We start from the raw sequence: 16,860 nt of genomic DNA on the forward strand, positions 1-16,860 counted from the left end.
TTTAAACCAAACCAAAAACGAGGCCTGCAAGCAGCACTGACTGGGCCCTCGCTTTCCTCCACAATTTTACCTTTTCCTTTCAGAGTTCCTGCAAACAAAAACGTAAAAATGTGCTTTTACCCTAAAAGCCGGTCACATCAAAGTCTTAGCAGGTCCTGGTGTGGACACCAAGTTTGGTGAGTTTTCCTGCATGCAAAGGCCCTCAAAGAGAAGACGATGGTGATGAAATATAGAATAATCAAAGTAGATACAATAGGGCAGGGGTCTCAAACATAATTGACCTGGGAGCCACCAAGCATCTCGTCTGGTCAGGAGGGGGCTAGTCAAGGGCACATAAGTGTTTAAAGGCATTTGAACTTGATATTGAGTGGTGGGCCACATGAAATTGATTTGGGGTCCACATGTGGTTAGCGGCCACAAGTTTGAAACCCCTGTTATAGGGCCTTCGCAGCAGTCGGTGCTCAGGCCCTATTTAAAACAAACCAACACACACCAGAAATCTAGGAAATGTACCCAACATATTTAGACATTAAGGAAATGATGAATCCAAATGCCTGTCGGCACATACGCACTGTTAGAAAAAAAAGCAAGTACATTTATTTCAACCCATCAATACAAGAAGCAGCCCTCGAAATAACTGAAAATCCAGGCGCATGCAAAGGAAGATAAAGTCACATTGGAATGCAGAGTTAGTGTCATTCAGATCCCTGCATTATAAAGTTGTACACATCAGGGGGCGCTGTCTGCAACAAATATAGACAGCAACATAATACATTTATCTGTTGTTCTTACTTTGCTGTTTATATGGCACATTGTTTTGTTGCACAACATTCATGAACCATATTCGTTCTTTTTGCTGAAATAAAAAGTGATTTTTATATCTTCCCTTTGGCACATGGCTTCCCATACTAGGACTGTAACAGAACCCACAAGTATTTAGAACACACACACACACACACATACATACATACAGTATATACAGAAAATAAGTAGTCACAGATTTAACAACACATGCTTGGTTTTACAATACTCAAAATCTGTACCAGGTCAGGTCAAATTCAACCTGAGAGGCATCCCCAGGTCTTGGATCAGAGGAAACTTTGCAAAGCACAGATACTGCACAGTATGTTCCCGCACTGTTTTGTCATTTATAACATATTTTACAAATAATTCACATGTTTATCCCCTTTGTGACTTATCTCTTTCATGTATGTACATTAGTTTATTAACTATTGCTAATCACCTATATTGTTTTAGGTTTTATGCTAGTAACAGCAGCAGGGTGTATTGATTATGTACTACTTTTTTTTTACATCTATGGGTGTAAATGATACACGTACCAAGTTTAACTGTTAATAACTGATCTTGAAAATATTTTTTTACACCACCTAAAGACATTAAGTGTCTTAAAGGTACAGGGTGTGGGTGAATATTTCAGAGGTTTTAATGTCGGAACTTGAATACTCAAATATAAAGTATATTATTTGGTTTTTATAGCCTCACAATAAACATTTACTGTGTCCTTTAGACAAGGGTCTTCCTTTATGAAGGCTGCCATCTTGCTCCACACACAAAGAGGAACGCCCTTCCTGGTATGCAAAGGCTATTTGAAAATGGGAGGGGTGAGCGGCCGAGTCTTGCCTTTGGAAAACAAGCTGCAGTCTCACCATTAGATGCCACTGCTTTAAATGTATTCTGAACAAGCTGAGAAAAAATGACAACATCTGTACAGCAGATTTACAAATGACCGAATCATTTACAGTACAAGACACTTAAGTTATGTCTTTGTTGTACGAAGTATTTTCCAGATTCCAAACTGTCTCAGTGCTTAAGACAAAGACACGAGGACAGTAAAACAATATGGCACAGGTGCGCATGTTGCAGGTGTGGCAAGAGCGTAATTGCCCTGTTTTGGATCAGAGCCCAAACCATCTTGTGTAAGGGAAGTTAACAGGTACAGATATTGTAAACTAACACCCTCAGTATCCAGAGGTGTTGCAATGTACTTTTCTGATGTACCAACATAAGCACAGCCTTCTCCTGCATTTCCTGATTTTCCACTGTCTTTTAGTGTTTTTGACATCCCACTCCATCCATCTGTTCGTCAGAGCTGGTTGCAGAAACAGCTGTGGCTCAGGATTAAGGGCATCCGATAATGAAAAGTTTGGCAGTTCAATCCCTGGCTCTTTTCTTTCCACGTGAGAGAATGTCTTTGGGCAAGATACTGAAACCAGTGTAGCACAGGCACTTTATGGCAATGGGTGAATGCGACTTGTAAAGCTACGAAGAAGCCAATACGGTTATATAAATGCAGTCCATTTAACTGGAAATATTGTGACCTTGGTGTTTGTGTCAGTAATCTTGGGGAATGTATGTCGCAGTGGATCCTGCAGATGTCACAAATCCAGAGTCAAACATCAGATGCTTTGGAGAAGAGCCTTCTTTTCAGGATTTGGTTCTATTGCACCGTTTCTCACAATAAAGGAGATGTACCGTTGTAGTCAAGGTGCAGCTTTTTCATAAAACTGACCACAAAATGTTTTTTCTTGTGTATCCACATTGCGATCACCTCCAGGACAACAGCCTGTCAGTTCTGTAGTTGCGCATGTTTTTGTCCAGTGGCCCCGGCTACACTATCTGAGCCTTGTGGATGAGGGAGGCATGGGGACTCATCAGAGTGGGGCTTGGTCTGGGTTTGGGCCTAAATGTGCCATTAGTCTGCTGATAGCGGGCGCTGTGAGCCTCAGACACCTGGGAGCTGTTGGTCTCGCTGTCATGGTCATCGGGATGCTCCTGGCTGGCAGGACCCCCCAAACCTTCATCCACTTCATCCTCATCATCTGTCACTGGTGGGTAGCTGCAGCTCATTGGAGGGTGCTGGTGAGTTTTGGTGACACTCTCTGGCCGTGAACTGCTTTCCGACGGGATCATGGCACCGCCATTGAGCTGTCTCACAATCTCAGTGGACTGGACCATCGGGAAGGCCGTGGGTGTGAGAGGAGGGTGGAAACGAGTTTCCTGCTGCGAGGGCACAAAGAGCAGATGCACTTAGTGTGTGCATGATCATCAGCAAAGTATGCAGCTGGGTGAGATGCATTCCACAATTTGGAGAAATCAGGCTCCGACATGCCTACAAACACACACACTTACCAAAGATATCGTGCTATTTCTCACATATGTCTCCACTCGGAGTCTGTTCTCCTCATCTCTATCCAGAGGCCTGTCTCTCTGTCCCCTGCGCGTGTTGTTGTGCAGGACCGGTCTGCCCATGTAGTCAAATGCTCCCCCTCCTCCTCTTCCACCTGAGATAGTAGATCGGCTGTCCCGGCAGTACGTCTGCTCCTGTCAGTGCAAAAGAGTAAGCTAATCATTAATCACAGATTAAGTGATAAGGTGGCTTGACTGTGAGGTGACCTGCTTTTACAAATTGATGATTATGGGGCAAAGCTGCCAACTCATTCACAGATAACTTTATTTACTTTTAATACAAGCTGTTTCACAGCAATAGTTTGTGAGAAATGCAGTGTACAATAGACTGTGTTTGTTTTAAACATACAGCTACAGCAAGTAGGGTGTTAGATTAGCATAAAGACTATAACAAGGATACATTTACCCTGACTGTGTACAAATGTTACAAAATCTACTCCTAATATCAACTAAAAGAACTTAACACAGGAATAAACACATCTTATCTGGTTCATATCAGCGGTAAATAAGCAGAAGAGTAAAATGACACATCACAGTGTCAAAGCTGGACTTATTCTCAGCTCCCTGTTGACATTTCTTAAACTCCAGTTGTGTAACATTACATCAAATGTAAATTAGTTTAGCATCTGGTTTACTTTAAAATATACACAGTATTATGTCGCACAGATGTTGAATGTGAGTTGAAAAAATGATCAGGAGAGATTATTATATATATAAATACATATATATATATAAAAGATTATATATATAAAAGATTATATATATATAAATCGATAAAGATATATATACAAATATATATATATATATATATATATATATAAAAAAGATTATTATTTATATAATATCTGAGCTGCACAACATTCAAAGTTGAAATGCGACAGCTCAGAATTTAGCCCCCTGGCATCTGAACAGTAACGCTTCAGTCCCCGGCCCCGGCCGTGCATGCAGACTTAGACAGATATGTAGACTGACCCCGAGGGACGACAGGCTGGTCCTCAGGGTTCCCTCCACCCTCAGAGGGATGTTCTCCTCCGTCTGTAAAGGAAGGAAACACGGTGCGGGGTTTAGCTGTGCGACTCAAGATAAGAACCAACTCAAACTTTGCATGAAACTTACAAACAAAAGCCTGTGCATAAAACATCATGGCCTTTTTAAATCATCCTAACCCACAAAGCAGACAAACCCATGGCTCTAGAAAATAGCATGAAGTATTCATCACAGCAAAACTTTCTTAAGAATCTTTGAATGCATGACTGGGTGACACGTTGCCCTGTTTTTGGATCAGTGTGAAAGCACAAGACGCTCCTGATACAGAGTGGAAAGAATAATTCAGGAATATTACCGCTCCTCTGGTATCTGTGCTGACAGAGTTCATTCTCCTGAAAGAAGCTTGTCGGGATAGAGTGCATATTTCCTCCCTGAGAGAAACAAGGACACAGACATTTAAATGATTAAAACAAAATCCCACTGTGCATCGTGTTAGCACCTTTTAAGTTTGAATGTATTTTGTACTGTTTATTTTTTTAAATTTTTCCCTTGTTTTTTTTTTTGCAAATCTCTATCACTGCCTCTGCTGTTACTTTGGGTAATATACACTTACCATTATTTATTAATTGTGTTACTCCGTAATAAATGTAGTTATACTTCAAAAATAAAATGCATTGCGGCACAAGATGGCACCCTACCTGAAGTTAGGCCCCTGCCGAAACTACATATAAGGCTTAATCTAAGGCTACAACATTTAATTTAAAGCAATTATACACTCATTCAAGTATAAGTTATTATAGGTCGTAAATTGGATTTCTGCGTAAAAACTCTACTGTACGTTACACACTAGATCTTTAAAGCCCTAATTTGCTATTTGTCTTTTTGGCTCAGTCAGCCCCACCAACATTTTATTGAACTTCCGTCTTTTCTCATGTGAGTTGAACTTCACGATAAACAGTATCCACATACTTCTTCTCAGTCAGCTCCTTCTCCAGCTTGGTGTTCCTGCGTCTGTGGAGGCACGTGACTGCGATGACGATGATGAGCATCAAGACCAGCAGCCCGCTGGCCACACCCCCCACGATGAGCATCAACATGTTCTCAGGCAAGCTCCGCCGATCGGCGACTTCAGTTGAGGGAAGCGGACAGGATTACATGGATTAATACATCTATTCTCACATTTGTGAGTTTCACTCTGTCATGTTGACACTGTTGTCGTTTACCTATCACATCGATCTCCTCCGCCTTCCCTACCCCTACTTCATTCTTTGCCACACACTGGTAGGTGCCTTTGTCAGACAGGCTTAAAGGTCGCCCAAAAGCGAGTGTTCCGTTAGGGTGAGGGATCACACCTCTGGGCAACTCTCCACCTATTCTGCAAACAGCAAAACACAATACAAAGTTAAATACCACATGTTCACATCAGCAATCAATCCAAGTGAAATACTAATCTGTATATGTTTGGATTATAAAACATCTTCACATGAGATGTAACTGGCCCTTCAAACGAAGCATTAATCAAAACAATCCATGCAGTGAACGTCAACCAAATATTGTATTATAACAGTGTATTTGTTCTACTTAAAGACCTGTCACTGCCACTTTACATTGACATACTGTATTTCAAGATATATATAAATATTATATATGGAGAAAAACAACAGTCCACTATAATGTCATTTTCTGTAGGTGATGTACTGTATGTAGACATAATATAACAAATGATGTTACCACCTATTTAAACAGTCAAAAATCACACCATCCTTTAATCTGTGACGGGGAGAAAAGCAATATCCACACTATAATGTCCGTTTTTTTTTTTTGGTCATTAAATGATAAACTGTATTTATCTGTATGGCACAATACAGCCAGAGGCAGCAATATGGGGTTCAGTGTCTTGTCCGAGGGAACGACGGGGCATCAAACCACCAATCCTCTGATCCACAGCGACCCACATTAGCACTAAAACAAAAGCACCTGCTGTGTTACCACAGAGTTTCTATATCACACCAACCTCCACTGTGCACTGTGGTGGTGACAGAGCAGTCAGTGCCTAATGTTAGCACACAAGAGGAACCGTCTCATTTTCACATATGACAGAAACGCGCCCCCGAAAGCTTCCTCCCTCCACAACTGCTTTGCTCGCTTGCCTTCTTTTAGGGCCGCTCATCCCTTTCGCTTTTCTTCCTTCTAATCCCCCTCTTCCTCCCTCCTTCGTGTGAAACTAACTCATCCGTCTGCTTTTTGGCACAAGCCGCAACACGACACTGTGACACCAGATATTACTTCACCTGCTACCTGTTATTGACAAATCCAACAGGTTTTCCCAGGCTGTACTTGTGCGCACACGTGTGTGTGCGTACCTGTATTTATGTCTTTGTAAGGTCCAAAAAAACAAACCATACAAACCTAGCTTTGTGGGCTCCATGACTTTAAAGGGCTTTTTCAGGGTAAAGACCTGGTTTTAGAGTAAGGGTTAGGGTAAGGGTTAAGGTTAGGCACTTAGTTGTCATGGTTAAGCATTGTGTCAATGATGCGTTCTCACTAACTCAAATGAAACCTGCCTGAACCTCTAATCTATTTTACATGTATCCCATCTGTGCACTAGGAGCCTAAACTGTCAATTCTGGCAACCTTTCGGAAGAGCTGCTCCTCTTCCAGACACTTTTAAAGTCACACATTTAACTGGCCAATCTCCAAGCCACACCCTGGAAATGTATTAATGCCCAAAACAACATGGCCTAAAGATGACAGAAGGTGAGTCAAGCAGAAGAAGTCTGCGTGAGTGAGCGAAACCCTCATCAGGGTTTAAAACCGGGCAGCGGTGTGTCAGTCTTCCACTGAGGCAAGAGGAGCAGGAGATGACAACGCCAGGGCTTGTTTGGTTAAGTGATGTGGAAAGGGTGGAGAGAGGGGAGGACCTTTCGTCATGTATGAGCTTAAAAAAAACCAAGAAATACTAAAGACAACTTGTTATGTCAGCCTTGTTGACTTGAAGCTGAAGAAGGAAAGATATTGTTAGCATTACTGATGATTAATTCCATAATAACCTTTCAGCGTGATGTAAATTAAGTGATCTGAGACGGGAGAAGCGTCTGTGTGTCCACGTTCCTGCTGTGCAAGGGTTGCTATTCAGCATCAGTGACAACTGCATATCCTGCAGAGCAAACTAAAAAATGTGGAGATTCCAAAAGAGAGTCGGCGAGTAAACACAATAAAACACGTCAATATGGGCGGAGTGAAATACTGCCTCTGGTCATCTGTCACTTATGAACCAGGCGTGCCTGCTCATGCATGGTGTAATCGATGAGTGGACATTCTGAATAGTCAGTCTGGTTTGTCTGGAAACCATCGACAGTATATTTTCTTCAATTTCCATCAGAGAACAGAGCCGTGGACAGTCAGCGGTAGGAAATAATTGGTGGTTAAAAACTGAGTCAAACGCTGAAAGTAATTAACTAGGATTGTTTGTGTATCCCGATCTTTTTGCTCTTATAAAGCTCCATCATGAGAACATGTTCCACTATTATTGCACACAAGCAGTCGTTTACTTTGTCAATTCCTCACACACTGTCCAAAAAGAATACCCTATTCTTATAAAGTGTCAACAATACAATATACGTGACCTATTATATGATATATATATACATATATATATATATATATATATATAATATGTAACCTATTTCCTTAATATTAATTGATCAGTTAGTTAAGTCAGTCTAGAAATCACAAGAATGAATCCTAATTAATGAATGCCCATGCTTCACAAAGAGTTGTCAAATGAAAATATTCATTCATTACCCTGAAGCAATAATGACAACTTTAAAGTGTACATCACTACAAAAATAAGAGTTTACAAACAGGATGAGTGACATAAAAACCCTCCTCCTCAGAGGATGACCTATAGTTGACCTCAGTGATTCCCAGAGCAGAATCTTCCACGGTGAAATCACGGCAGAATATAATTGTTGTGATAACACGAGAAGTTACGAGAAACATGAGACACATGAGACACATGAGACAGTTAGTCACACGAGTGCCAGACAGCCGGAGAGGGAGGCGGCTCATACTGTACCTGATCCAGGTGAAACTCTGTGGTTTGGGGTTTCCTCCGCTCACACATCTCAGAGCAGCGTTCTCCAGACCCTCGTACCAGTCGTTGTTGTAGCCGGACACCTTCGCGTGTGGAGGGACTGGAAGGAAGGGCAAATATTTACAAAGCTTTGTGAGAAAGGAAAAAAAAGGGAGGACGTTATATGAAAACACCAGGATCAAAGCTGAAGCTGAATATCCGGGCGAAAATGTTAAAAACTATAACGTGTGCCTTTTAAACGTCAACAAATGTCTGTCACATTCAAACCATTGTCAGTTGAGTTCACGCAATGATGCTTAAATCTGTCTCTCAGTCGATATGTAGACATGGTAGTGATTTATTTGAGGTCAATACAGACGGAGGCAACAATAACACTGCACTTGTACACTGAGGCGGCTGCAATCAGGATGGAGTATGACTGAAAACACAAAGAATTAGCCCAAGAAAAGTGAATTCTGCTGCCCCAAAAAACCTGGTCATTCAGCAGCTTCACAGCACAAACACTTCTTGACCCCACCCGCCCCTGCACTGCTGCTGTATACACACAAACGCTCCCTCAGTCAGGTCTGATAGTACTGCTCGACAGAGCAGCAAATAACTAATATTATGTTGAATATTAACAACAACAATCACCAAAAGGTATGCACTGCTGTATTTTTATGCAAGAAACTAAGAATATACTCTAAAAAAAACAAAAAAACTCATGATTCTGAAACCTCCTCGTCATATTAGATTTAAGGAATTTAAAGAATATCCCTTTTTTCTTTATTTAATAAAAGGGAACTGAACGTGGGAAACGAATGTGTCAGTCAACCCGAGTCATGTGTCGTGTGGGAAACAATCTACAACTTAAGATGTCAACTTGTGATTAAAAACAGGAAATGAGTGCATTTGCAGCATCACCCCAAGGTGTAAAACTCACAGTGCACCACCAGGTGGTTGCTGAGTCTGCGGGGGTTTGGTGACGTCGGATGCCACACGAGGCAGTCCAGCTTCTGGCCGTTCATGCTCCTCAGCGGGTGCAGGGAGAAGTGCGAGGAGACCGCCCCGCTGTCCGAGGAGCGGTTCGTGGACTGGCCGTTCAGTTCGGTGTCCCAGGAGAGGCGGGGCGGTGGGCGGGCTATGGAGCGACAGGAAGCGGCCTGGCGGTAGGACTGTCCCTCCACCAAAATCACAGGGTCCAGGGAGGAGATAGGAATGGCTGCAGGGAGGATTATGTTTATAAGTTTAATTAGTGTGAAGACAGGAGCAATCAACAGGTCTATACTTGGAGACACACATACTTAAAATAAATAACCTAGCAAGCTATGGAGCCCGAATTTGAGCCTGATGAATCTTGGCATTTGTCATCTTGGAATCTGCGTCATTCAGTAAATTAAGGTTGCCAGCTCGACCTGATCCAGACAGTACAGTGCCTCCACAGGCTTGTACTGTAGTAGGGCTGAACAATTCAATGAAATTCTATCAAAATCGCAATATGTCCAACTGCAATTTTCATTTTTCCATTTTTGTTTCTCACAGATCTGCACAAATCTCCCGCAGTAGTCATTTTCAATATGTCATTCAAATGAAGTTGTGTAAAAAATGACCCTTCCCTCTGATTGAAATCGCAATTCCAGTCATAATAAACGCCATTAGATATTGATTCAAAAATCAGTCAGCCCTATTGTAGGCACAAAAGCTAAACATTACAGTATGTGACATTTTCATCCGCGTCACGAGAGAGGAACTCACTCCATACGATGAGGGAAACCTCACTGTCGAAGTTGCCAGATGGGAAGGTGCTGATATGACAGATGAACTTCCCCTCATCCGAGACCTCTGTGCTCATAATGACCAGAGAGGAGTCCACTGTGGGCTCACTGCTCTTGAAGCGCACACGTGAAGACCACGCCCCAAACGCTGCAAACAGAGAGGGGACAAAAAAAGATGAAGATGTCCAGCAAGTTCCAAGCAGACCTCAGGATTCTTTTTGTTTTAGCATGCAGACTGACCGGTCTGTCCATTCAAGTGGTGCGCAGTGACGATCTGTTCCTTGGAGGCGTCAGGATTCTCCCGGTACCACGTCACCTGCACCACCACCACGCTGCCCTCACTGGGCTGGTGGCGACAAGGCAGGACAGTCTCCGTCTCTGTCAAGGAGCGTATGATGACTCCTGGAGGGGGCTCCACCAACTCTCCCCGGATCACTGGGGAAGGGGAAGAGGAGAAAGTTTTAGTAAGCGTCTACTCAGCAATCGAGCGCTGGATTGGATTGGAGACATTTAGGGGGAACTTGAGCACTAAATAAAGGAGGTATCAGTTCATTGGGATAAATAAGCACAAAGTGGTATAAAAATAATATATTCTGCACCAACTTGACCAGGTTTGACAGTGACCTTCATGACTCTAGCCTCCTCTAACAGACAAGGCTATGAGGAAGTAACTCATTTCTCAGAGCCTGTGCACTTGCACTTGAAGATTACATGGTTTACTGACCTTTCAAGTTCAAACCACAGCCACAGACCATCAGGTAAGGAGTAGAATTAATTTTTTTTTATCAGTTATCAGTGCAATAATTAATTCTAAAGGCATACATTGAGCCTTTAATGTGCATTTTCGGGTTCATTTAGCAGATTTTGAAGATTTGTTAAAATGTTTATGGGTGTAAAGAAGGACACTGTATGTGTGTGTGTGTGTGTGTGTGTGTGTGTGAAAATATGGAATGGCAACAGGGGAGCACACGTGGGGTTCTAAGATTTTCATAAGTCAACTCAGTGCAGACAGAAATGAGGGAGGAGGAGAGAGAGAAAACAGGTTGTCTATGAGAAGAGCTGAGCACAAGTGAAGATATGTCGCATAACAAGTCGTCCGAGACAAGCTGAAAGCCAAAGTCACTCAGTGTCTGCAAGGAGAAAGACGCTGCACACTGCTGTAGCTCTGCAGGCTCAGCGTTACACTATGAAACAAAAACACGCTTGTTTTTTTTCCACTTTGCTGTGACTATACAGATCATTCTTGTCCACCCGTCTGTGTCACACACACACACACACACACACACACACACACACACGGTTAAATATGAAATGGCAAAAGCTTGTTTGCATCAAACATGTCTTGGCACAGAGATGAAAATCTGAATTCTTTATGTATGAAACATGTGATACTTGCTGATGCAGCCCCTGAAAGCCTGGACAGCTTTTTCATCATCACCACAGTGTAGTATTATTATTATTATTATTATTATTATTATTATTATTATTATATTGGAGGTCATGGTGATAGGCTTGTGTTCAGAGGCTGTGGTTTACTGATGGTGATAAGGTCCGCCGAGACCGAAGGAAACCCGTGTGCACGGGGCCAGTGAATCACAGCAAATGGATTGCTCCCAAACACTAATGACATATCAATCCAGAACATGGCAGATTAAGTGTGTCTGAGCTGAAATACGACAAGACGCTGGGCATTTAGAGCAGTTGCCCCTTAAATGACCTTCTTTTCCTCTCTCTCTCTCTCTCAAGTGTTAATCTTATTACTACTCTGCTGTTGAAAACAATGCAGTCACTGTTGTAATGTGGACAAAGACTGCAAACTAGTTTTTACTCATCACTCACAGTATCTGTTTACACTAGACTTCATTTTTGTGTAACACGATCATATTTTTTGCACTATATTCCTGTCACATCTATTACTGGTGCTTGTTTTTGTAGTGAAATGTGTATATTGCACATTATACAAATATATTGATAGTTATCTTTCTTGCTTATAGTTTCATATCCCTGCTCTATCATAGTGTATTCCTAATTATCATTCAAGTCACATTTTGTATTTGTCTGTACCTCTGACACCTTTTGCAGCTGTAACAAGTAAACTCATATCTAATCTCATCTCATCTAATCTAATCTAAGAGGCTGTTTATATCGACAGCAATGTTGTGATATTAACCTGATTGAGCCGCTGCCATGTAAAACAGCATTTTCAGATTACCTTAACCAGAATAAAGTTACATTATTAGGAGTAACTCGTGCTCAGATAGACGTGAGGTAATCTGAGTTTAGTCACATGATATATAGGTCTTAATTGGATTATAATATTATGTTGTGTATTGTGTAAACATCTTGGTAATGCTTTGTCTTTTATAATATTGTATTCTAATTAGATAACTATTTTGTATCATGTCTAATCTAATCTAATCTAATGTAATCTTTTGTCAATGACTATGCTTACATTTACTATAATCTGATATAATACTGTGTGTAACAGAATAGTCTGAATAAGAACACATAAAAACAGCATCTTCTGATGCTCTTAACCAGAATAAATTGTGCAGTAATCTGAGTTTGTGTAGGTTTTTAACCAGATCATAATGTCCTAGTGGAGTTTTTGACAGCAGTGGTTATATTTTCGGTCATAATCAGATTATGCTGTGCAGCGCTACATATTATAAAATTATATATGCAAATCCAAATCCAGTGGACGCGTTGACTCATTTTAGCTAGGAAATGCTTGGGTGTAGCTGATAACGTCAACAATGACTCCGTTTATGTGTCAGTCATTATTAATTAGATTATTTGCACCTGGGCTTTCTCTACCTTCATTCAAAACGTCTGGAATGACAAAAAGGTCTAAATACAACACATGAGTCACCGCTGAATGACAACTATTCCAAATGTGAGGGTGTTCTTGTGGACAGACTTGAGCTAAATGCTGCTCAGAGAGTTGTTGCTAAATACATCATCTGCATTGTGATGTCTTAGCACGCTACCATTAGCTAATTAGCACTACACACAAAGTACAGCATGGCTGTAGGGATTGTCATTGATCCAAAGTACTGAACTAAGTGAAAGGCAGGAGGAGGCTGGAGTGAAACACACTCACGCTTTCGGCAGTGCACACAATAGAAGTGCGTGTTTGCCAGGGTTTGCCATCTTAGCTCAGTGTTAGCGCACCAAAATGACACAGGTTGATGTGAACGCTGTTAGTTTTGTATCAAGGTGTACGTCAATGAAACCAGACGATGGTGCAATGTAGGAAATTTTACACAGTTGCACAATGGAATGACAGCGTGTCCTACAGTTCATCCGAAAAAAATTTAGATAAAAATATGATATAAGATCAACTGTTTCAGGTGCAAAGGGACATTAAAACATGTTTTACACATCAACTGTCACTGAAAACACGATTAAATCTTCAAAATCAATATATCTTAAATGGGGAAAAATGAAGGTGAAAAACCACTGCGAGTGCAAATATCACTATGTTTCACTATCACTATGCACAACTTTTACATTTACTCCACGACATTTCCTCTTTGTTACTCATTACTCGCAAATAAAATCAGAAGAAGAAGAGTTGGTAATGGTCTGTGTTTATATAGAGCTTTTCTAGTCTTGACGAGCTGCGACAGTTTTGCCATTCACTCATTCACACATCTTTCATGCCCTGAAACATGGGGTTGAGTGTCTTGCTCAAGGACAGGAAATAAACCCACAACCTTCCAGTTGAAAGACCACTCGCCCTACCCCTGAGCTACCATGGCTCAATCCTAACTGCTCACTTTTTTAATACTTTTTACTTCTCAAACTTAAGTACATTTTATACCAAAGATTGACTTTTGAAACTTAAGTACAGTAAATGTCAATTACTTTTACGAAGGTAATACGATAAAAAGTGACTTCAAGTCATTTTCTTTTAAGATATGTGTACCTTTACTCCCTTCCCAATCCCTTTTAAGTACTTTACGACTGGGCACATAAGGCTTTCTATAGGACTAATCCATATCCTTAAGTGTGTATGTGTGTGTAGTTGTTTCTTTGTGAGGGGCTGAAAGAATGAATGCACCATAGGAAGTGAGGACACTTAATGATGATATTTTGGCTTGTCCTTACAACTTTAAGGGGCTTTTTATATCAACACTACTACTAATATTAGCAATAAAATACACATTTCATTTAAAATTGTAGAAAAATGTATGGTTCATGCAAAACTAGAAACGTCAATTAAAGGAACACATACAGGCCACAGTTTTGTGAGGTCTGTGTGTCCTTTGTTTTTTGTGTGTGTATCTTCTTGAGGGTGCTCAAATAAAATAAATTTACAAAATCATGATGTTTTTCACATTGATGATGTCTTGTTTTGCCCACAAACAAAACAAGACATTTGACATTGCCGTATAAAAATATTCAGTTACAATGTTTTCTTCGTTAAAGGGAGCAAAGAAACCAGAAAATATTCACATTTAATTTGCTGAAACCGACAAATTGTTTAATAATTGATTTGTGTGTTTAAAAACAATTTAAAAAAAACTTGCAATTAAAACACAGAGGTTTTAGCGTTAAGCTCAGGAAAGAAGAGAGTGAATGTACCTGGTATTCCTTATGTTGTGGGGACCTACATCTGTTTACACACTCACATTATGGGGACTTATCTTCCTTATGGGGACACAAATCTAGTACCTATTACTACATTTTAAGGAAAAGACATATTTTAAAGTTAGGCTGAGGTCAGGATTAGTATATATGTTTAAGATTATAGAAGAGTGTACAGTATGTAAGTCAATGCCAACGTCATGGAAGTCATGGAAACCAGAGTGTGTGTGCTGATTCAGTCCTGATGTGGGAGAATCTGTTCAGCATTGTGTGTGATTATGAAGTGAATCATGCATTTACCATCAGAGGCGATGAGTGTACTCTGTAGACAGGTGTGTGTGTGCGTGTGTGTGTGGGTTTGTTTTTCCAGCCGTGAACGTGTGTGTGTGTGTGTTTGTGTGTGTGTGTGTTTGTCACCCTCAAGTTTAAGCCAACTGTGGAATCTGCCTGTGCTGCATTACTGGGATAACACTCCTCCTGTAACCCTGTATGTCTGTGTCTAATTGTAAGCTGGGTTTGTTCGTTTTTTTTCATGCCACACATTTATCTGTCAGGAACATTTAGGCTTAACACTCTCTCTCTCACACACACACACACACAAACACAGGCTAGAGGGTCCATACATTTCCTCTGCACCAGCCAGGAGCAGGAAAACTAATCAACAGCAACCAGTTTTTCCAGAAATAACAGACAGTGTTTTCTTTCTTTGCGCCATCTGTTTGTGGAGAAAAGCTGGCCACCTGCCCAACATCTACAGCTTTTTATACAAAACCAAAAACCAACATTTCCTCTGTAAAGATCATTTTCATTACCCGTATCTGCTTAATTCCCAAATGCAACACTCAGTTTCAGACCTCAAACACCTGCTGCAGGCCTTTTCGCACAGCACTCATGAGGGATGACCACAGAAAGTGAATCATCTGACACCATAAAAAGACAAAAAAAGAAATGTCCTGTATGACACCTCTTTGGACAGACTCTTACCAAAGATCCACAGGACAAGGAGACACAGGGAGAGTGTGTTCAGCAGAGATGTCATCCTCTCCAGAAGTTTCTGTTATTGGAGCACAGGTTGGGGCAGTAATCAGTCCAGACACACATGCATGAGGCACAGAGGCAGAGTCATGCCTGGGTGAGTGAGGAGGTTTTCCAGGATCTCCAAAGTCCAGTCTTCAGGGTTTTCTTGCAGCCAGTTGTAAAAAGTAAAAAAAATAAATAAATAAAATAAATAAATGTAAATCCTTTCAGTTTTGTTTTAACGTGTTGATTTGTCAGGCAAACGCCATACCGTTCGCTCCTTTAGGAGGAAAACAAAAAAAAAGGGAAGGTGCAGCGTTACCTGTTCGCATACACCTGTTTGCGCCAACCCCCAATCCACTCCGGCGCCGGCACACGCGCACTAGCGCACACACACACACACGCCAGAGAAAAGACAAAAGTCACCTTTCCGGTTTAGTAAGGGCAACATGACAGTTATGTTTTCGCCTTTACTTGCTCTGCTCGGAGGAGCGGCAGGTGAAAAGCAGGCGAAAAGCAAGCAAGTCTGTGGAGACTGTTGGGTGTCCACGTGACGCGCAAAAGCAGTGGTGCCAAAAACCTGAAAAGGTGGTGTTCCCTCCCAGGAGAGAAAAACAAATTAATCCCCTTAAAGTTGAGAGGGATAATTACTTTTATATAGAGTGAGCTCCACAAACACACTGCAGAGCTGTTAGAGGCATATATAATTATATATATGTATATTATAATATAAAGTATGGAAATTCATATTTCATGTAAAAAAAAACATGTGTTTGTTCACTTCCTAGGTTGTTGTGTGTGAATGTCACCTCACTGTTGACGTTTCCTTTCCCTGTTTTATCACATTTTTCATCTTCCTTCACATTTAATTGGAGAAACAACATGGTTTTGTTATTGTTTTGAAAAAGCAAGGCTTTATTTTTGAGATAAGGTATTTTGAGTTATCGCGTCATTATCAGGCACCTTCTGCACATGTGTTGCACTATTCTATTATTTAAAGACAGCTCAGTAGTTTGTGTGTCACTATGATGGGTTTGTCAGGTCAATTACTTATTTAATTCCTTTTGAGACGCTCTCTCCTTGTTTTGAGCAGGGCCGGCTCAAGCCTTTCTGATTTTGGGCCCCCCTTTTCATTCAAAGGGAACTTAAAACAAATGTGCAGTAAAAGGAGCAAAAGAAAAACCAAATAACTTGAGTTCAACACTA

General features: G+C 41.0%; 1 protein-coding gene across 1 annotated transcript; it reads right to left on the reverse strand.

Annotated features, from left to right (window-relative positions):
* Positions 1 to 574: 574 nt before the first annotated feature.
* nectin4a (nectin cell adhesion molecule 4a) lies at positions 575 to 15,991 on the reverse strand. The gene is made up of 11 exons (XM_044021217.1): positions 15,622 to 15,991; positions 10,285 to 10,479; positions 10,025 to 10,192; positions 9,213 to 9,491; positions 8,273 to 8,390; positions 5,418 to 5,569; positions 5,164 to 5,320; positions 4,550 to 4,625; positions 4,180 to 4,242; positions 3,151 to 3,342; positions 575 to 3,021 (listed from the first exon to the last, which is right to left on the reverse strand). Exons 1-11 carry the CDS (start codon positions 15,674 to 15,676, stop codon positions 2,629 to 2,631), a joined length of 1,848 nt encoding a protein of 615 aa, XP_043877152.1. The 5' UTR covers positions 15,677 to 15,991; the 3' UTR covers positions 575 to 2,628.
* Positions 15,992 to 16,860: the final 869 nt, after the last annotated feature.

Source organism: Solea senegalensis, linkage group LG3 (assembly GCF_019176455.1).
Source record: "Solea senegalensis isolate Sse05_10M linkage group LG3, IFAPA_SoseM_1, whole genome shotgun sequence".
NCBI lineage: Eukaryota > Metazoa > Chordata > Actinopteri > Pleuronectiformes > Soleidae > Solea > Solea senegalensis.